A 22,063-nucleotide genomic window follows, 5' to 3' on the forward strand; every position below is an offset into this window, starting at 1 on the left:
TATAAACATTGATGTGGCTGTACACTTAGTATGCTGATTTTAAATCCTTTGGATTATATACTAAGGAATAGCATAAACAGGTCAAATAAATGGTGGTTCCATTCCTAATTTTTAAATTTTATTTGTTTATTTGTTTAATTGGGTTTTTTTAGGTATACAAGGCAGTACAGTGTATTTTTACATATTATACATATATGGAGTATAACTTATTCTAATTAGGATCCCATTCTTGTGGTTATACATGATGTGGCGTTTCACTGGTCATATATTCATATAAGGACATAGGAAATTTATGTCCAGTTCATTCTACTGTTTTTCCTTTCCTCTCCCTCTCCCCTTTGCTTTAGTCTCCTTTGTCTAATCCAATGTACTTCTCTTCTCCCCTCCCTGGCCCCACGTGTGTGTTAGTATCCACCTATCAGACCATTCCTAGTTTTTTGAGGAAACTCCATACTGTTTTCCAGAGTGATTGAAGCAATTTGCAGTCCCACCAGCAATGTAAGAGTGTGCCCTTTTCCCCACATTCTCACCAACATTTATTGTTGTTTGTACTCTGGATTGTTGCCATTCTGACTGGAGTGAGAAAAATCTCAGTGTAGTTTTAATTTGCTTTTCTCTTAATTGCTAGTGATGTTGAACATATTTTTAGATATTTGTTGACCATTCATATTTCTTCTGTGAAGTGTCTGTTCAGTTCCTTTGCCCATTTATTGATTGGGTTATTTGTTTATTTGGTATTAAGTTTTTTGAGTTCTCTATACATCCTGGAGATTAGTGCTCTATCTGAACTGCAGGTGGCAAAGATTTTCTCCCATTCTTCATGCTCTGGATTGTTTCCTTTGTTGTGAAGAAGCTTTTTAGTTTGGTATGTCCCATTTATTGATTCTTGATTTTACTTCTTGTGCTTTTAGAGTCTTGTTGAGGAAGCTGCTTCCTAAAGCAACATAATGGAGAGTAGGGCCCACATTTTCTTCTAGTAAGCATAGGGTCTCTGGTCTAATGCCTTGGTCCTTGATCCATATTAAGTTTTGTGCAGCATGAGAAATAGGGGTTTAATTTCATTTTGCTGCATATGGATTTCCAGTTTTCCCAGCACCATTTGTTGAAGAGGCTATCTTTTCTCCAATGTATGTTTATAGTGCCTTTGTCTAGTATGAGATAAGTGTATTTATATGGGTTTATCTCTTTGTCTTCTATTCTGTTCCATTGGTCTTCATGTCTGTTTTGGTGCCAATACCATGCTGTTTTTGCTACTTCAGCTCTGTAGTATGATTTAAGGTCTGGTATTGTGATGCCTCCTGCTTCACTTTTCTTATTGAGAATTGCCTTGGCTATTCTGGGCCTCTTGTTTTTCCAAGTGAATTTCATGACTGCTTTTTATATTTCTATGAAGAATATCATTGGAATCTTAATAGGAATTGCATTAAATCTGTATAGCACTTTTGGCAGTCTAGCCATTTTGACAATATTAATTCTGCCTATCCAAGAACATGGGAGATCTTCCCATCTTCTAAGATCTTCAATTTTTTTCTTTAGTGTTGCAGTTTTCATCATAGAGGTCTTGCACCTCTTTTGTTAGATTGATTCCAAGTATTTTATTTTATTTTTGGTGGCTATTGTGAATGGGATAGTTTTTCTGACTTCTCTCTCAGTTGATTCATCACTGGTATATAGGAACACAATTGGTTTATGCATATTAATTTTATATCCTGCTACTTTGCTGAATTCGTTTATGAGTCATTAGATAAGTGTTATCTCTTTTGCATATCTTTAAAACATTTTCCCCTCTTAAAAACTTTTAAAAAATAAAAAAAACTTGTACTGGTGTTTATCAAATTTTTATTGTTCAAAATATATTTATCTTATGATAAGTTCTTATTTAAAACAGGGATTTTTTAAAAATTTTGAGATGCAGAGACTTTTAGAGTCAACCCTTTAAGTTGGCAAAGGAGGCACAACAATCTAAACTACTGGTTCTCAAACTTTAGTGCACATTAGAATGATCTAAAGAGACTGTTAAAGTAGATTTCTGAGTCCTATCTCCACAGTTTCATGTTCTTTTGTTTCTTTCCTTTCCTTTTTCTTTTTTAGATAGCATCTCAGCATATTGCCTAGACCGGTCCAGACTGGCCTCAAACTCCTGGACTCAAGTGATCCTCCTGCCTTAGCTTCCCAAGTACCTGGGGCTATCGATGCATTCCACCATGCCCAGCTTCCAGAGTTTCTGATTCAGTAGGTTTTGGACAGGACCTGACAATTTGAATTTCTAACATGTTTCCAGGTGATATTGATACTATTAGTCCAGGATCCACATTGAGAATTAATCTAAAGGTCTAATTGCTACTAAGTTACCAGGAACCTATACATATTCAATAAATACAGTGATACAGGTAAAATATTAGATAAGCCAATATTTTTTGCTCAGTTTTAAATCAGATTTATCGATAGTATACTATATTTAAAAACATAGAATTTTTCCATTAATAAATGGAAATGAGGAAAATAAGTTCCCTATTTAGTATTTAGTAGATGATGATGACAATCATCATCTCCTACCTTACCCTCCCAAGCAGCTATAATAAAGATGTTGGCCACTATGCATGGCTTCACTAGGTTAATTTTTTAAGGTTATACTTTAAGAAAATACATTAATGGTTGCCTGGGAGATGAGGATAGAAGGAAGGCAGACAAGAAAAGGGCACAAGAAAACTTTCAGGGAAATATATCATATTCATTAAAATGATTGTTCCAGGGATATATATGTATGTCAAAACTTATCAAAGTGTACACTTTAAACATGACATAATTTTTCTATGTACATATATGAATACACCACAGTAAATGGCACCATCATGTACATCCACAAAAATGGAATCCTAGTAAGAATAAGATATATTCCATACTTGTATAGTTATATCAGAATGGATTCTATTGTTATATATAACTACTAAGAACAGTAAAATAAAAAATAAACATGTAGAATTTATTTTATATAAACTATACCTCAATAATGTAAGAAATGTTAAAAATGACCCAATCAATAAATGGGCTGAGGAACTGAACGGACACTTCACAGAAGAAGACATAAAATCAACAAATATATGAAGAAATGTTCAACATCTGTAGCAATTAGAGAAATGCAAATCAAAACTACTCTAAGGGGGGCTAGGGAGATAGCTCAGTTGGTAGAGTGCTTGCCTTGTGTGCACAAGGCCCTGGGTTCGATCCCCAGTACCACAAAAAAAAAAAAAAAAAAAAAAAAAAAAAAAAAAAAAAAACTAAGATTTCATCTCACTCCAATCAGAATGGTAATTATCAAGAAGAAAGCAACAGTAAGTGTTGGCAAGGATGTAGGGAAAAAGGTACACTCATACGTTGCTGGTGAGAATGAAAATTGGTACAACCAATTATGGAAAGTAGTCTGGATATTCCTCAGAAAACTTGGAATGGAACCACCATTCAACCCAGTTATCCACTCCTCAGTTTATACCCAAAGGACTTAAAATCAATATACTACAATGACACAGCCACATCAAGGTTTATAGCAGCTCAATTCACAATAACTAAACTATGGAACCAACCTAGATACCTTTCAACAGATGAATGGATAAAGAAAATGTCATGTGTACACACACACACACACACACACACACACACACACACAATGGTATATTACTCAGCTTTAAAGAAGAATGGAATTCCGGCATTTGCTGGTAAATGGATGGAGTTAGAGAATATCATGCTAAATTAAATAAGACAAACCCAAAAAAACCAAAGGCCAAATGTTTTCTCTGATATCCCCTCACAATAAGTGGGGGATAGGGAAGAATAGAGTTACTTTATATTAGGTAGAGGAGAGTGAAGGGAGGGGAAGGGGTATGGGGGAAGGAATAATAATAGAGTGAAACAGACATTATCACCTCATGTACATGTATGATTACATAACTGATGTGATTCTACAATATGTATAATCAGAAAAATGAGAGATTACACTCTATGTATGATCTATCAAAATGTATAAATGCATTCCACTGTCATGTACAACTAATTAGAACAAATATAATAAAAAAATTAAAAATTAAAAAAAGTTAAAAATTACCAAGTATGTAATTTCATATTTTACTGTCTGCAACTAAGCACCACGTATTTCAAGGAACGTGAGCTATGGTTTTCCTTCATAAAACTACAGAAGCTGTATGTCTTATTAAAAAAATAATAAGGGAATCTGAAGCAATCCAAGGATTTGGAAATTTTCCATTCCTATAGCGGGCAGGTTTCCTATAGTTGCTCCTAGTTCTTCCCCAGGACTTAAAGATTGGGAATCATTTATTCTAGATTATATGTACCTTCAAGTCTCTGTAATCCAACTTCTAATATAAAAGATAATAAGAGTTTATTCCCAATCATCCCTCCTACTTTCTGCCTGTTGGTTATTCCTTCTATGTAGAGCACTTCAAAGATGGGTAGCAAAACAAAGTACCTTCCCTTAAAAGCAGACACACAAGTTTTCCCACCTATTAATGAAGAATAAAACTAGATAGAATTGTCATGTGGATAAAATTAAAAAGTCCTATGTGGCTGGTATCTCCTTAGAAGGAGCTCAATAAACAGTGTCTTCTGTCTGGACGTATGTCTGGGAGAATAAAAAAAAGATGATGAACTAATCATGTGTGTTTTTGAAGTAATATTCAGTGTTTCAAACTGAGACTTAACATTTGAAGATTAAATAGTTAAAAACTGTCAACAAATCATAAAATTGTAGAAATTAAGAATATATGTATATTAAAAGAAACTAATTTCTGAGCACAGCTTATCCCTTGAAGAGTTTGATGAAACTGTTCTATTTTGGTAATGCTTATCACTTTCTACTCTGGCAAGTACTAATTAATTAAATGTCCCAAAATGAATCAGAATAAGGACAAGGATCCTGTTACTGCTTGTGATGACGATGCATATTCCCAAGCAAAAAGTTACTTTGAGAGGTTGGGGTTGTGGCTCAGAGGTAGAGCACTTGCCTGGCATGTGTGAGGCACTGGGTTTGATTCTCAGCATCACATATAAATAAATAAATTAAATAAAGGTCCATCAACAACTAAAAAAAATTAAATTTTTAAATTAAAATTTTAAAAAGTTTTACTTTGAAGCCTTGAAAATTTTGTGTCCTACATCTTTCAAAGAGTGACACAATTCTTCTACACTTAGAAATAGTAATCAAAGGCCTGGGAATAGAAATATGGTTTTTGACTTATTCTATTACCTTGAAGTATGTTGGGGAATTTGCCCCATTATAAAAACAAAACAAAACAAAAAACAAGTCTGACCAACGTTGGAATAATTCCCCAGAGATAAAAAAGGGGAAAGTAGACTTTTAGTGTTCTCACCACAGAAATAAGTATGTGAAGTAATGCATGGTTATTAAGATTGATTTAGCAATGTTACAATGTCATGGTATTATGTTTCATCAGATTGTACATCAAAAATATACATTCTGACATTCAATAAAGGGTATTTGTTAAATGGGAAAAAAGTGTGGGGGGACTGTAGACAACAGGTGCCTATTCTTCTTATCCTGTGATTCTAATAGAATTATTTGAGTGCCCATTTTTAGATATACTATATATACTGTATTCAACAAAAATTTTGTGCTGTTTATTAAACTGAGTTTTGTAGCAACTGACTAAAAACAAATCCCAAACCAGAATTCACTGTGACAAGAGCCTAATCAGTTACATAGCAAATTGAAAATCACTAACTTACCTGGACGATTGCTTCTATGTTATGTGTCCCATTACTGTAGTTTCTGGGGTTCCACTTCAGTATGAAAATAGGACCAGACAAATGAATAGCCTGTCCTAAATTAACTCCATCAATTTTAATGGTGACAGAAGTAATAGAGGATAAGGAAAAGGCCAAGACTCTAAAATGAGAGCACATATAAAATGCATGTTTTTAGGTAGTTGTCATTGTTTTTACAAAGGAGTATAACACTATTGTAACCAGACATTATATAAGTACAGGCAGAAGCATCACATTGCATAATAGTAGGACCACTCATGATCTGGTTTCCTTGTGGCTTTTAAAGTTGTGCAATTCAGTAAAACTACATTGGTGAGAAATTAAGAACTATTCTTTTACTTCTCAGAAAGGAAAGTTTTTTGACAAATCTAGCTAGGGTAGATTCAAAATTCTTCCTGAAGATACTCCTAAAGTTCTGTTTTTTTTTTCTCTTAAGAAGAAATTATAGAGTAGGGATCTCAATTTGTTAATCTAATGTCAAGCCCTTCATCTACTCATTTGGTTTCCAAAGTATTTGCCTGTATTTGCAAGGTCACAACCAGGACTAGCTACTACACTCTGAGATAATACCTTACCCTGATATCCAGCTATTATCAAAAACTGTGACTGACAGGTGTCATGACACACACCTGTAATTCAGCTACTCAGGAAGCTGAGGCAGGAGGATTGCAAGTTTAAGGTCAGTCTAAGCAACTTACTTGAGACCCTATCTCAAAATAAAATTTTTTTAAAAGGTGAGGCTGGGGTTGTAGCCCAGTGGTAAAATGCTCTGTATACACGAGGCTGTGAGTTCTATCCCCAGCACCACAAAAAAAATAAATAAATAAAACAAAAAACAACTGACATATATTCCATTTCATTACTAATTTAACAAAAATTTAAACAGTTTGGTATCATTTCTATCAGATTAATCACTAAATTTTTCAAAATACAATATCCAATAATAAGAAGGTTGTAAATTTTGCACTCATATTGCTTGATAACATCATAAATTAGTATCTGTTTTTAAAAGTAATTGGTTACTTGGTACATTGCTAGTGGAAATTTAAAATAGTGCAGCTGCCATGAAAAACAATATGGTATTCTCTTAAAAAAAAAAACAGAATTACCATATAGTTCAGTAATTCCACTTCTGGGTATACATCCAAAAGAAGTGAAAGCAGAGACTTGAACAGATATTTGTATGCTCATGTTCACAGAAGGAATATTCATTATCACCAAAAAATAGGTGTAGCTATTAGCAGATGAAATGATATACAAAATGTGGAATATACATACAGTAGAACATTATTCAGTCTTAAAAAATGAAGGAGAGTCTTACAATGCTATAACATGGATGAACCTTGGGGACATTATTAAGTGAAATAAGCCAGACATGAGGCACCTAGAATGGTCAAATTCACAGGGATAGTGAGTAGGATGGTAGTTGTTCATCCTACTTGGGGGGAAAGGGTAATGAGAAGTCTGTTTAACAAGTGCAGAATTGCAGCTTTAGAAAATGAAAAAAGTTCTGGAGATAGTGATCATGGTTACACAACATTGTGAACATACATAATGCCACCGAATAGTACACTTGAAAATGGCTGAATGGCACATATTTTACCATTTAAGTAAAAAGTAATCAGATAATTTTTAGCAACTGTCATAAGAATTCAAACTCTTTTACTTAGAATTCCACTTCTAGAACTCTACTATAAAGAAATTATTCAAGTAAAGGAAAAATCTGTATGTATCAGGTGTTTATCCTCAAAGAAGAAAAAATCTCAAAGTTCACCAATAAGATTGGAAAATTATTACATAAATTATGATACATTCTCTGTGTTGAAAGATAAAAATTAGGAATTAAATTAAACCATGCCCCAATGATTAATTAATTATGTAAGAACATGCCTAAGAGAAAATGCCTATGAAGGAGCACTCAGAAATGCTAATAATAGTTCTATTAGGGGAGGGCAAAACACACACACTTATAATCCCACTATTATATTTTAAAAAGGTTATTATGTTGGATTACTTTTCAAAATAAATATATAAAAGTATATTTAAAAATGCCCTTATATTTGAAAAAAAAGTCATACATACTTTTGCAAGAAGAATGATAATGATATCTCATTAACATCCTATTATTCTACATCATCAAATTTACATAAGGATTATACATCTTTTGCTTTTTTGGAAAACTATGTAGCAAAATGAAAACCAGTATTTCTAATATGTAATGTAAAGTTTTAAAAGTAGAATACATGGGTCTAGAGGTGTAGCTCAGTGGCAGGGCACTTGCCTAGCATAAGGCCCAGCACTACAAATAAATAAATAAAGGAAGGAAGGAAGACTACAAGGTAATATATACATTATGATTATAGCAATGGAAAACCATGCAATAAAAAGGCTGCAATAAAATAAGCAAAAGTGATAATTGGATTATGGGTTTCTGGATGGTTTTAAAATTTTTATAAGTTTAAAATATTGTATTTTTTTAACAGAATGGGAATCGAATAGTAAGCAATTTATCATTATATAATGTTTAGGTTGTTAAGAAAGCTAAAGGAGGACATCTCATAGCTTTCATATGAGAATATAATCACAATGACTTATTCTCTGTCAATACAAATTAAAAGTAAATTCTGAAAAATTACAACATACCTGATGTGTGTTGAGTGAAGGAGTCTTTCTAGTGGTTCATGTTTAGCACAACTATAGAGGAGCGATTTAGGATTGGTAATAAGGACCACAGGCCAGTTTCCAAAGATCAAATCTGCAAAGCTAAAGAGGTCATGATCAAAAGCAAAGATCCGATACCTAGAGAACAGAAGATAGTCAGGCAATTTAGTTACTTTATATTATAAGAGGGCTTAAAGGTAATAGACACATGTAAAATTACAAAACCAGAATGTATTTACATGATGAATTTGAGTATAGAGTAAATAATATTGTTTCTCTTTCTTCTCTTGCCTCTTCACTTTGTCTTTCACATTCGTCACATTAACTAGGCACTGACTGAGGCAATGAGTTTAACTATGTCCCAAAACAATTACTGGCAGAGAGCATGTACTCTTTAATTTTTAAACACATGCTGAATTAATTTGCTTTATTTCTATACATTATTTTAAGACTACTTTGAAGTTAAGATGTAAACAGATCATAATATGTAATCAGATTATTAGCTTACTAAAATCTGATATTCTTCATTCCATCAATAATGCTACATAAAATATTAAAGTGTTGGATATAAACCTTTCATACTTCTTTTAAACTTCTATTTATATAATTTCAAAGAAATTAAAGTGAAGTCATTTTGATTTTCCAAATGTACAATGAAAGGTATAAAATATTCATTAAAGCGTAACCAAAGTTTTATAGTCTACTTCCCCTTATCCCACCCTCTCTTGCTCTCTGCTGGGGATCAAACCCAGGGCCTCACACATGGTTGGCAAGTGCTCTACCACTGAGCTATATCCACAGCCCCTATATTTTCTTTAGAACTTAAAAAGGAAATGATTAGCTATGATACAAACAATAATGCTTACCAAATGCTCTATGGGTCCCCCCTAGCATTTCCTAGTCTCCCTGTATTAGATTGGGACCATGTGACTAATCCTGGCCAATAGGCTATGTGTAGAAGTGTCAAGTATTGCACTTCTGATTCAAAGTTTTTAAGAGAGTATGTAAATTCTCTGTTCCCTTCTCTGCTCTGGAATTGACATGTTAAAATGGTAGTCTTATAAGATGCAAGAAGTCAGAATTCCCAAGTCACCCCATGGAGGACAGTTGCCCTCATGTATACTAGATTTAGAGGAATGAAAAATAAACATTCATTGTGTTAGGCCACTGGTTTTTTTTTTTTTTTTTTTTTTTTTTTTTTGCAGTGCTGGGGAACACTGATAATTTTTTAATTTGTTTACATCCACAACAAGGCCTAACTATACTGCTAATATACTGTCAAAAAGTTTTTCTACTGTAATCAATACAATTTAAAATGTTGTAAGAGCAGTAAAGGATAGGTTCTCTCAGGATTAAAACATGAAAAGCAGATGGAAAGAAAAACAAAGGAAATGGCTTCATAGTTAACACCACAACTTGTAACTGTAGCATTTAGAAGAAATAAAGAAGCTGGTCAAAAGTTAAGAAGCCTGTGTAACAAAAGGCAATAGCAGCCGAGCCCAACAGCTTCATAGTCATGAGCAGACAGGTCTTAGCCCAAAGTAATTACAGTTAACAAGTAATAATGGGCTTAGCTCATATAGTTTCGAGAAAAGCCAAACAAAATGAGGAAGCAGCTTCTAATATGTAAAGCTGCTTGTTAATTAATGAAAGTAGTTAGAAATAGGTAACATATTCAGTTCAACAAATATTTGAACAAATGATACAGTTCAATACTTTGGATATTTCACTTACATATAAAAAATAAATATTTAAATAAACTGTATACTTCCAGTAAATAAGTTATTTCTATTATAGAGATGTTAAACTTAATAAAAGTAAAAATAACTATTTGAAGAATTTAAATAACTAACATCTTATAGAAATAACTAGAATGGTAAATATAAAATTCAGGAGGAAAAATGACATTTCTGTTTCTCTAGGTATGATCCACAGACAAAGAAAGACCAACACAATTAAAATCTCTAGTAATAGGGCCGGAAAATTTTTATTTTTAATAAGATCCTCTATAATTCTTTTTTTTATATATTTTTTTTAGTTATCAATGGATTTTTTTTTTTTTTTTTTGTATATGCAGTGCTGAGCATCAAACCCAGTGCACGCCAGGCAAGTGCTCTACCACTGAGCTACAACCCCAGCCCCTCCTCCATAATTTTTGTGTATGCTGGAGTTTAAAACTATTTCCTAATGGAGTCAACTTGAATCAACATAACACAGTGATGGTAAACATCACTGCTACAACAAGGTTTTTGAGTAATGACAAAGACTACAAGATACATATATTACTTTAAAAAAACGAGTATCACAATTTTTTCCTTAACTGGGATTGTCTATCATATTATGGGGATAAATTTTATTTTGTGGGGTAGTTCCCTTACCTTCTATTATCTTTCCAGTCTCCTACCTCAAGTTCCAAAGTGCCCTGGAAGTGACGAGTGTGCAAAACAGGCATCAATCCACCAAGTGTATGGAGGTGCCCACACAAATAAGCTGTAGCAGAACTAACCAATGAAAAATAAACAGAATAAATGAACAAAGATAACTTGGGGTGCCAAACTAATAAAAGAATGTCTCTTCAGAAAAGCAAGATAAGTACAGCAACATAAATGCTATACTACAAACAATTAGTTCTGATTTTGGAAGCTTGTTTCACCTCATGATTGACCGGATTCCAGGTGATGGAGAAAGGGTAGTGGATGTTGTAAAGTGTCCAAACCAAATTGTATGATTGCTCTGTCTACTTTCCTTGGCCAATAATAAGAGGTCCTTCATCTGTTTCTGAAATGGAAGAAAAATAGAAGGATCTTCAATTAGGGCTCAGACTAAAATCCAGTGTCAACAGGTTAAACAAGTCCCCTCAAGTTTTATAATTATAATTGCATTATATCTAGGTCCTAAATTCTACTAGGTATGACCTGAAGGGACCTCTGTAAGTTTCAAACTGTTTTCACATATATTACAATTCATATGATCCTAAAATAACTCTGCTATTGGTAGAGTAGGTATTATCTCCATTTGAAAAACAAGAAAATGAAGAAATAAAGAAATCACCACATATCATCTCAGCTTTTTACAGCACATGGTAATAAACAAAAAAGATATTGAAAATAAACTTTTAAAACATGTTCATAGGTCCATAGAAATACTTGAAACTAATTGTTCCTACTCATAATGGCCCCAAACTAGAAACCATCAACAAATTGTAATACATCCATAAAATGTAATCCTACTCAGCAATAAAAAGAACTACTGATATACCCAAGAGTATAGATGAATCCCAACAACATCATACTGAGTCTAAGAAGCCAGATTCAAGGGAACATTCTATATGATTTCATTTAGATAAATTTTTAGAGCAACTAGTCTAGAGTGATAGAAAACCAGTTTAGTTCCATAGGGACTGAAGACAGACGAGGAAACATTCTAGGATGATGGAAATGTTCTGTTTTCATTATGGTGACAGTTACACCAGTATACACATTTGTCAAACTTGTTCGGACACTTAAAATGAGTACATTTTATTGCATATTGTAAATCATATCTCAGAAAATTGATTTTAAAAATTTGCACATATATAAATATAAATTAACATTATCTATAAAGTACATACAGCAATACATTTCTGGACCTTCTAATTTGGTAAATTTGAGGTAAAACCAGGGAAACTGTATTTAGTAATACTGCAGTTGATTTTCATGTACCTGGTCCTTGAATTGTACCTTTAAAAACACTATTCTGAAGAATATGACTTAACATATGTTAATCAATCCTGAATAAAGGCAGGATTGGTACCTAGGAAATACAATAAACCAAATAAAACTTAATTAAATAAAATGCCTAAAATAATAGAATGTATTTGGCATTATTGTGTTCACTTGATTCAAACTCCTTTAAACCTTCATATAACTAAATCTCTTTCAGTTTAGTAAATTATTCTAGTTATTTCTGTACTGGTCTTATACCCCACAACTAAATTAAATACTCTTAAGAAGTCAGGGACTTGATCTTTCACCTTTGTACTTTTACACATGAGCATATGTGTCTTGCATAGTGTGCTTATTAATAAATTGTTATACCAAGAAATAATGAAAAGTTCTCATATTTGACTCTACAGATGTTTGTAATCCAGCAATAGTTTTCACCTAGCCTTGTCTAAAACTCTTTTAAAAGAAACTTATATAGTTCAATAGTTGTCCTTCTCTTTTATTGGCAATTGTGGGGATTTAGCAACATGCCATACAGCTCACACAGACGTATACCCTGTGCCTTGCAAAGTACATCCTGCATTTTACATATTAAATAAATATGTGAGGTGCCTTTTTCCTGGATTTTGTATAAAAATAGAGATAGCAATAACAGTGCTAAAGTAGCCAGTATCTCCTAGCCATACTTGTAAGCATAGTTAAATTTTTCTCGAACATTTCTAGGTAAGAACTCGCTTAGCTAGGACAACTTTAAGTGATCCACATATATCTCCAAAGAAGTAAAAACAGAAAAAATACAAAGAGAAATGAAAATTTTACTGTACCTCATCTAAAATTCCAAAGAAATTAAAGGGTCTTTTAGGCCCTGGATTTTGAGTGGCATCCACAGAGATGAAAGAGTAGTTGCCAAAGGGAGTACTGTGAACATAATGAAAAGAGCCATCCCTACGTACAGCAGAATACTTCCTAAAAAATACAAGACAGGTAAGTTTTAGTGCAATCTTAAAAAGACAGAAGGAATTTAAAATCTGTCCCTAATACACTCCAGATTTTGCTTCCTGTGAAAAGGTGTACTGATCTGTCAGATAAATAACTAAATGAGAAATACAATGAATAAGCTCATTAAAAGACATTTTGAAGTTTTTCTACTATTGTTTCCAAAGACTCATGCAAACTAAATCATCAATAATCAAACACAAGGTCTCCAAATAAAGCAGAAAAGGAGGCTATTTTAAGAAGTCCCCTAAATATTTAAAAAGAAATTAATCAAAATTCAGTAAAATGTAACTTATCAATCATTAAAAAATTTAAAGAGGGCTGACCAAGTACTTACAGAAGTTTTGGTATAATGAGACAAAAAAGATGTTCACCTCTTGAACCACTGAGATTTAATTCACAAAAAGATATGCAAAGATGAAGTCATCAAGCCAGAAGAAAAATGATAGATAGTCTAGGTCTGTTTGGGTACATCTTTTTTGATTCCTAAAAATGTAATATCATCGTATCCAGGGTCTACACTCAGTAATGAAAGTCCTCACTACCTTAAGTGTCAAAAGTGTTCAGGTGTCCTTAAAGTTGGAGAGTGAAAAGCAGGAAGAAAGTATGGGTAAGGTAGTACAGAGTAGGTACCGAGTATTTTTTTAATAAAGAAGGAAAATAAAGGTTCTATTAGGGGCATACCTATATATTAAATGTCAACCTTATAAGAAAAATTAATATCATCTTCTAAGTGTCTTATATAATGTTTTACCTAAGAGCATCTATAGAAATTACAAATAAACTTCTGAAGTTTAATGTGCTAGCGGGGAGCCATATTTAAGCAAGACCAGACATCAATTAAACATATCATAAAGTCATAAAGTAAATATATCATCACAGATATTACAATTAAAATTTTAAAATTACTTAACCCTAATTTAGACAAAGTCAATTAGTTCTATTGTTCTCTTTTGGGTATTTTTTAAAATTTCTATTTCAGGGTTTTATTCTGCTTTAAAAATTTTTTTTAAATTTTTTTTAGTTGTTGATAGACCTTTATTTTATTTATTTATATGTGGTGCTGAGAATCAAACCCAATGTCTCACACATGCTAGGCGAGCACTCTTACCACTAAGCCACAACCCCAGCCCACTAAAATTTTGAATTTATATTTTTTCTTATTTAATTTATTTTCAGTTATTCTTCAGGATCTTATAATCTCATATATATTTCTTCCTTTCCCACATTTTTTTTTTCTGGTATGGGGATTGAACTCAGGGGCACTCAATCACTGAGCCAAACTCCCAGTCCTATTTTGTATTTTAGTTAGAGACAGGGACTCACTGAGTTGCTTAGTGCCTCAAGGTTGCTGAGGCTGGCTTTGATTTTGTGATCCTCCTGTCTCAACCTCCAGAGCCACTGGGAATACTGGCATGCACTACTGTGCCAGCCCTTTCCTACATTTTTTGACACACTAAAATTCAACTGTCTAAAAAGAACACTATTGAAAGCAGAGGTTAAAATATATGATGTCAACATCTTTTTGAATTCTGGACTTTGGTGTTCTCTGGGAGTATTCCTAAGAAGAAGATTTAATTTTAATATCATTTCTTTATTTTCCTCAAGTTGATTTTTTAAAATATATTTTTTTAGTTGTAGGCAGACAAATAAATACCTTTATTTTTTTAAGTGGTGCTAAGGATAGAACCCAAGGCCTCACACATTCTAGGCAAGCATGCTAAAACTGAGCTACAATCCCAGCCCATCAAGTTGATATTTTTGTAATATCTGTAACTCTAGAAAAATGTTATTTATTAAATTCAGATAAAGTTTAGGTGTCCAGAAATAGATATATAAAGGTAAGAAATTTTTATGTGGCTAATTGATACTTTCCCAATAATCACTCAGGCCTCAAATTCTATTGTCTTTGAAAATGTCTAAGTCCATTCCCACAGTCACCATCAAAGATGCATACAGTTATAGGAAGCAAGATATTTTCATCTCTTTTTTATGTTCTTTTCCTTTTTCATATTAACAAAAGAGAACAACCTCCTCTTCTAGTTATGGTGACTCTAATTTTATGAATTCAGTTAGTTAAACAATGATTTTTATCTTATAATCTTCAAATTGATATTACCATTCCCATATCCAAGAACTTTGTTCAGACAGTTATGTTTTCTATACATTTAAGCCCTTTGCATATCACGACTGAACTACTGGACCCTCGACCCTCTTCTTTGATACATTTGACTCCAACCTCCCGCTCTCTCTCTCTTTTTTTTTTTTTTTTTTTTTTTTGAGACTTGCTAAGTTGCTGAGGGCCTCACTAAGCTAAGTTACTGAGGCTGGCTTTGAACTTGCAATCCTCCTGCCTCAACTTCTGAAATTAATGGGATTATAGAAGCATGCCACCACACCCAGCTTTCCCCCTTTTTGACCCTATCTTTTTCCTTTTTCATTGTGAGATTACCCCTTATAAAATACTGTTTTTATTATATTACTCATGTGCTAAAGAACCTATACTGGATTATGAACTATTACCCATCATATCCAAATTTTTTTACACCTGTTAGTTAAGACTTCCATAAATTAGTTCCAAGTTACCTATCCAATATCATAAATCCTCAATATGAACATTTATTCAGGCAGTACCAGTTTTCTTACTATTGCCTCAAAAGCTCATTCCAGCTTTTTTTAAAACATTTTTTTAGATGTCAATAGACCTTTATTTTTAATTCATTCATTTATACATGGTGCTAAGAATCAAACCCAGTGCCTCACACATGCTAGGCAAGTGCTCTCTACCACTGAGTCACAACCCCAGCTCCTTATTCTAGTTTTTAACATTCTGCTCATACCTGTTTGCCTCAAATTTACTCCTTAGAATTTCTTCCTTCTCCAAATGCAACCCATCTTTTAAAAGTGGACACAACTTTTACTTCTTCTATAAAGTCTTTTCTGTGTGCCCCCTGTGCTGATCTCTGCCTTTCAGATTTCACATAGTGATCATCACGTGCACCAAATGTACAAAGCATTTCATCAAACATTCCTTCATGTTTACAGAACAACTGTTTCCTAAACAATTGCTATCTCTTTTAACTCGACTACAAGTTTCTGGAAAGCAGGGGCCAAATTTTCTATCCTTCAGACTATCCAGTGATTGACTCTGGATAAGTAACGTGCTACTTGATTGAAAGACAGTGCAGAGGGGCTGGGGAGATAGCTCAGTTGGTAGAGTGCTTGCCTTGTAAGCACAAGGCCCTGGGTTCAATCCCCAGCACCCCCCCCAAAAAAAAAAAAAAAAGAAAGACAGTGCAGAACAAAACTAGTGAATACCCTATAACTAAAAGTGAAATTCCAACCAAAATAAGAATCCCAACACAGTGAAACTACAGAATTGGATTTTCTAACTCAGATCACCAGCCCTTTTCACATTTGTGATATATAAAGAAAATGTTAATATTTGCGGGACTTGGAAGGATAAAGCAGTCAGGTGACCACTGAGCTCTCCAGCCACCTCAGAGGCTGAGAAAATCAGTATCTCAGCATTCTGAAACCCCTTCGACTTCGGCAGTCTGGCTAACAAGCTCTGATCTAAGTGAATTCTACTATGTATCAGTCGCCAAAAAATCAAACCACCACCAAGAACAACAACAAACAAATTATAGTCTGTGTAGAATATTAGAAGTACCATTGGCCATCACGAAACTTTAAAATATCCAAAACAAAAGCAATTAAAAGAAAGAAAGGTTCAAAGGAACTGAATCTGTCACACAGAAAAAAGAAAGCCTCCTTTTCTAAATTACCAAAGTTTCTTTATACAGACATTTTATCTGCCAAAAGGATGTTTTCACTCATTCATTGAATTGATGGTATCTTGCTTGTAATAGACTCTACATAGTTGTTTGTCTTCTGTTCATTTGGATACCTGTAATAATTCTTGACACTCTCCAGACTTGGAATGTTGTATGCATCTAATTAAAAAGAAAAAAGCAAGTATTAATATATACAAAAAAGAAAAACGCAAACATGTTAATGATTAAACAAAGAACAATTTTTTTCTATAACACTTAAAATGGTAGAATGGAACTCAATTAGACTGAAAAGTTTTTAAAATTTCATAAATGAAGCAGGAAGATTGCAAGATCAAGGCCAGCCTGGGAAACATGGCAAGACACTGTCTCAAAATAAAATTTTTTAAAAAGGCCTTAGGTGTAGCTTAGGCAGTAGAGCACATAACAAGCATGGGTAAGGCCCTAGTACAAAAATAAACACACAAATAAACAAAAAACAACTTGATAGGTTAACAGAGTATCTGGAAGTTTTAAGGTATATAGTATCCTAGAGATTAGTGGGTACTTTGAGAATAATAGGTGCTTTATTATTTTTTCAAAATAAATCAATTTGAAGTTTTAAGGTTGGGCTATTGTTGTTGCTGTTATTTTAACTGTGTGATTCTAGATGCAGTGGATTCATGCCTGATCTATAGATCAGTGCCAAGTGCTTCTAAACAGCAGATCGCTTTTATATCAGGAACAAAGCCTTTCTTAAGACTTAAAAAAATACATTATCAAATGGTAAGGGGTAAGGTTAAACATATCATAGAACACTCATCTGAAAGCACAATTATTTCATAGATTGATTCCCTTGTTGTAGTAACTAAAATTATCAAATTTGATTTCCAGGAATCAACAATATTTCTAATAACCTAGGAGAACAAGCCATAAGTCCAACTTAGGTCAAAAGAAATATTAATATAAATGCAGTCTTCTTGTTAAATAAGAGAACAACTTTATGTTACAGCAAAATCTCAATTAAAAACTAGCTTCTGTCCCTATTTTAACAAAATACAGAAATACATATAAACATATATATATATCCATACCATAAACATTTATGTCATAAATCAAATTACATTACTATGAATGCCAAAGTACTAACCAAATTATTTAGTCACAAGTCTTTTTTTTAACTTTTTTTGGTAGTTGTAGATAGACAGCATACCTTTATTTTATTTGCTCATTTTTGAATCCAGTGCTCACACATGCTAGGCAAGCGCTCTGCCACTGAGTCACAGCCCCAGCCCCAATCACAAGTCTTTGAAATGTATTACTTAAAATAAATAATTCAGGAGCTTGGCTTAGAAACATTTTTAAAAATATACATATTTACTACTTATTGCAAAATAACTTGGCTTGGATTGGGAAAAAAGGGAAATGTACACATATGAAAGAGAACTGCAAGCCAAATGTCCTGTTTCTAATTTTTAATTCCTAGCTCTTTTGAAAGAACTATCAGGCATTTTCTGATCAAATCAATTGCTATATATTTCACCAGGCAAAATTATCTCTTTAAAATGAGAGTTAAGGGTTGGGGAGATAGCTCAGTCGGTAGAGTGCTTGCCTTGCAAGCACAAGGCCCTGGGTTCAATCCCTAGCACTGCAAAAAAAAAAAAAAAAAAAAATGAGAGTTAAGGGCTGGGGAGACAACTCAGTTGGTAGAGTGCTTGCCTTGCATGCATGCATGCACAAGGCCCTGGGTTCAATCCCTTCACCACAAAAAAATAAATAATTAAATAAAAAATAAAATGAGAGTTAAAAAATCACATATATATGTATACATATATATATATATATGTATAGACTCATCAGCAATGAATAATCAAAGAAAGAAAGTAGACGAGTGCAGTATTTAACTCTAATAAGAAAGTCAACCTTTATAAAATAAACCTACTATCAGGACTCTCCTTTTGAAGGAGAGTTCATTTCCTTACTAATATAACAATGATTATCCCAAAAAGGGAAGGGATTTTCCATTTCTCTTCCATGTCTATGTATATTTGCATGCAGTTTAAATTTTTTGAAATTTTCATACATTAAAATTCATTCTTTGTGATGTATAGTTCTATGGATTTTGACAAATACATCATCCTGTATCCAAGAACATAATCAAAATACAGAACAGTTCCATCACCCCCAAAATTCACCCATGATGCCTCTTTGTAGTCAATCTCTCTCCGTCTTCCCTCCTGGCAACCACAACCTTCTCTGTCTATAGCTTTGCCTTTTCCTGAATGTGATATAAATGGAATCATACAGTATTAAGAGTTATACGTTTAGTTCTTTCACACTTAACAAAATGTAGAGGTTTCTGGTTTTTTGTTTGCTTTTCTATTTGTTTGTTTTTTGGTACAAGGGATTGAACCCAGGATGTTCAACCATTGAGCCATATGCCCAGCCCTTTTTTATATTTTATTTTGAGACAGGGTCTCTCTAAGTTGCTTAGGGTCTCACTAAGTTATTGAAGCTGGCTTTGAACTTATGATCCTTTTGCCTCAGCCTCCTGAGTCTCTGGGATTACAGGCATGTACCACCTTGCCCAACCAAACTATAGGTTTTTAAAAACATTTGTCTCCATGAGTTTTGGTGGAAGCTTTTCTTTTACCCTAAAGAAAATATCATACTAATTTTCATCTCAAAGGATAACAGTGACATTTGAAGTTTAAAAATAACATATTATAGCTGTGTTTCAGAGTTGTGGCCTTCAGTATATTTAAACTTATGTTACTATTTCCCCACTTTATAATTTTACAATCTAAATTGAAGGATCCAGATTCTTGAGGGAAAAATATATCTAGTCTTTATTATATCTGGATCTTGACTCTTACCATGATTTCCTTTAATGTCCAGCCACTTGGTTTTTTCCATGACCCTTGTCTTCTTCAGAATACTCTGGTAAGTTTGCCATTCTATCTCCTGCTGCCTAGATCCCAACTGTTCCTTTGTTTTGGCATCTGTCAGGTCTCCTGTAGGTTTACACAAGAATTGAATCACAATGTAAAAGAAACTCCAGGGAGTTCAAATTTTTAAAAACTGCATACCAAAGGAACAAAGATACTTAAAGTACATAACATGTATAAGCTTAATAGGTGAATTCACCTATGTCCAAGCCATGACATCTAAACTAAGAAGATTGTCTCAGCAAAGGCTTTGTTTATTAGAGGTTAATGAGTGCCTATTTAACCTCCTGCGATTGTGGAAAACGAAGTATCTTTAAAGAGAGCAGTACAAAATGCAGCAAAAGACTGATAAAATAAAAATCCTTTGTAAGCAATTCCAACAGTTTGGGAGGGGCCTAATATCTATGCAACCATATTACCACATCCCAAATCAGGGTATATGATCTGACCAAGTGTTATTTTTATAGCAAGAAGCAATCTGGAAAGTGTAGTTTGGACAATGACATACCAAAATTTCTAGGAAACTAAAAGAACACTTGAAATGGGGTCCATCAATAAACTGAGGACTAATAAAACTTAAGGTGTTTCAGTAAAGTGAGTGACAGATGAACCACCCAGCAAACAGGAGAGATAGATGTTCCTTTAGCTACTTCTCCCTACCACTTTGGGAATACATGGTCAAATATTTGAAGAGTCTAGGAAATTCAAGTCACAGAATTATGGGGGTGGAGGAAGAAAAAGTGCCTGGAGTCACCTGAAGCCTCGAACAATGGAAAGCATCAAATTAACGAATGTATGAAGAAAATGGAAACATTAGCAAAAGAAGAGAACATCTGCTTAAAGAACTTCCCCTAATTCTCTCTCAATTCAGAGCTGAAAAAAAAAAAAAAAAGACACAAATATAGCAGACAACAACACACTTACATGAACATTACAAGCCTTCCTTCACTGCTTTCACAAAACCTTAATATGTCAAATCATTTAGCCTGGACCTTGGCTCCATTATCCATCAGCAAATTAAATCATTAAGTCCCATCTCCTCTACCTCACAGAGCTCACCTGGAGTTGTGACTTGTGGCTAGTGTTCCCAACGCCCCCAAAGTGAACAACTGTAGTCCTGGCTAGCATTCTGCTATCCGGACCACTGAACACCACCACAGCACGGCAATCCTCCCTACCTGTTGCTAGGACGAGAGCTGGTTGAATGATGTCAATAGTTTCAGAACAGAACTTCTCTAAGTCTACTGCTCTGCTTGGATCGCGAAACCTGCTCACGTGAATGTCGGATATCTGCCAAAAGCAGGTATTGAACAGAGATAGATATCTGAGTCAGGAAGAGGCAGTATGGGCAGAGGCGGCCCAGTGGCTCTCTCGGGTGGAAGGAAAAAGGCAGAGATGCAGTGTATCAAAGATACTCCCCACCCCCGAAAGGACTGAATGGAGGCCAGCACTAGACAGATCCTCTAGTGACAACCAGACCCAGGCCCGCAGCCAGTTTGGTTCCAAACAGGCACAGGTCGCGCCACCACAGGTACAGCAAGGGTCTCTGTTGCCGCTCAGCACCCCCCGCCCGCCAGCCTCCCGCCGCGTCACCTGCAGGCCCCAGAAGATGTTGCTGTCTCCGGGGCCCGGCGCGGGGTGCGGCCTCTGGGGATTGTGGGGCTGGGGCAGTGAAGACGGCGGCCCAGCCAGGCCGTAGTGCTCCAAAAGCAGGGCCGCCAGAGCCGCAGCCACCAGCCCTGCGAACACCCTTAAGGCCAGCGATATTGCCATCCCGCCAGCCAGCGGGGCCGCAGCCCTCACTGGTCCTGGGCAGCACTGGGCGGCGCTCCCGCGCCCACCCCCACCCCTCCCCCTCCCCCTCCCCCTCCCCCGCCCGGCGCCGCTCTGTCCGCGCTTCCGGACTCTGTGGTCTCGCGGCCCCGGCCTGACTCCCGGCTTAGGGTTCCGCGCTGCGTGTCCCCGCGCCTTTTTCTCTCTGGCCGCGGGTGTTTCGGGTCTCGATTTGCAAATGTAATGCGGGCAAAGAAAAGGAAACTGACGCTCTCAACGCTAGGGCAGTGAGGTGTGGTGGCAGGGAAGCGGCCTTGAACCTGTAGCTGGGAGGCGGGGGCTAGAGTCCTGACTCCGCCTTGTTCAGTCATTCCTGACCTCGGCTGCTGATCACCTTACTTATAAAACGGAG

At 34.8% G+C, this 22,063-nt stretch overlaps 1 protein-coding gene across 4 annotated transcripts in view; it reads right to left on the reverse strand.

Annotated features, from left to right (window-relative positions):
• The window catches only part of Tmem62 (transmembrane protein 62), a 47,791-nt gene extending 26,075 nt beyond the window's left edge, over positions 1-21,716 (reverse strand). For 2 of the 4 annotated variants that reach the window (XM_047542272.1, XM_047542273.1), the window contains exons 1-9: positions 21,472-21,716; positions 21,057-21,168; positions 19,807-19,944; positions 17,068-17,113; positions 12,986-13,127; positions 11,111-11,235; positions 10,836-10,958; positions 8,440-8,595; positions 5,758-5,917 (exon numbers count right to left, since the gene is read on the reverse strand). In XM_047542272.1, the coding sequence (XP_047398228.1) occupies positions 5,758-5,917; positions 8,440-8,595; positions 10,836-10,958; positions 11,111-11,235; positions 12,986-13,127; positions 17,068-17,113; positions 19,807-19,944; positions 21,057-21,168; positions 21,472-21,651 (1,182 nt within the window). In that variant the 5' untranslated portion in view covers positions 21,652-21,716. Of the gene's footprint in view, positions 1-5,757; positions 5,918-8,439; positions 8,596-10,835; positions 10,959-11,110; positions 11,236-12,985; positions 13,128-17,067; positions 17,114-19,806; positions 19,945-20,632; positions 20,752-21,056; positions 21,169-21,471 lie in introns of those variants that run through there. The other 2 variants (XM_047542276.1, XM_047542274.1) reach the window with 2 other exon arrangements.
• Positions 21,717-22,063: the final 347 nt, after the last annotated feature.

The sequence above is a fragment of the Sciurus carolinensis genome, chromosome 2, assembly GCF_902686445.1.
Source record: "Sciurus carolinensis chromosome 2, mSciCar1.2, whole genome shotgun sequence".
Taxonomy (NCBI): domain Eukaryota; kingdom Metazoa; phylum Chordata; class Mammalia; order Rodentia; family Sciuridae; genus Sciurus; species Sciurus carolinensis.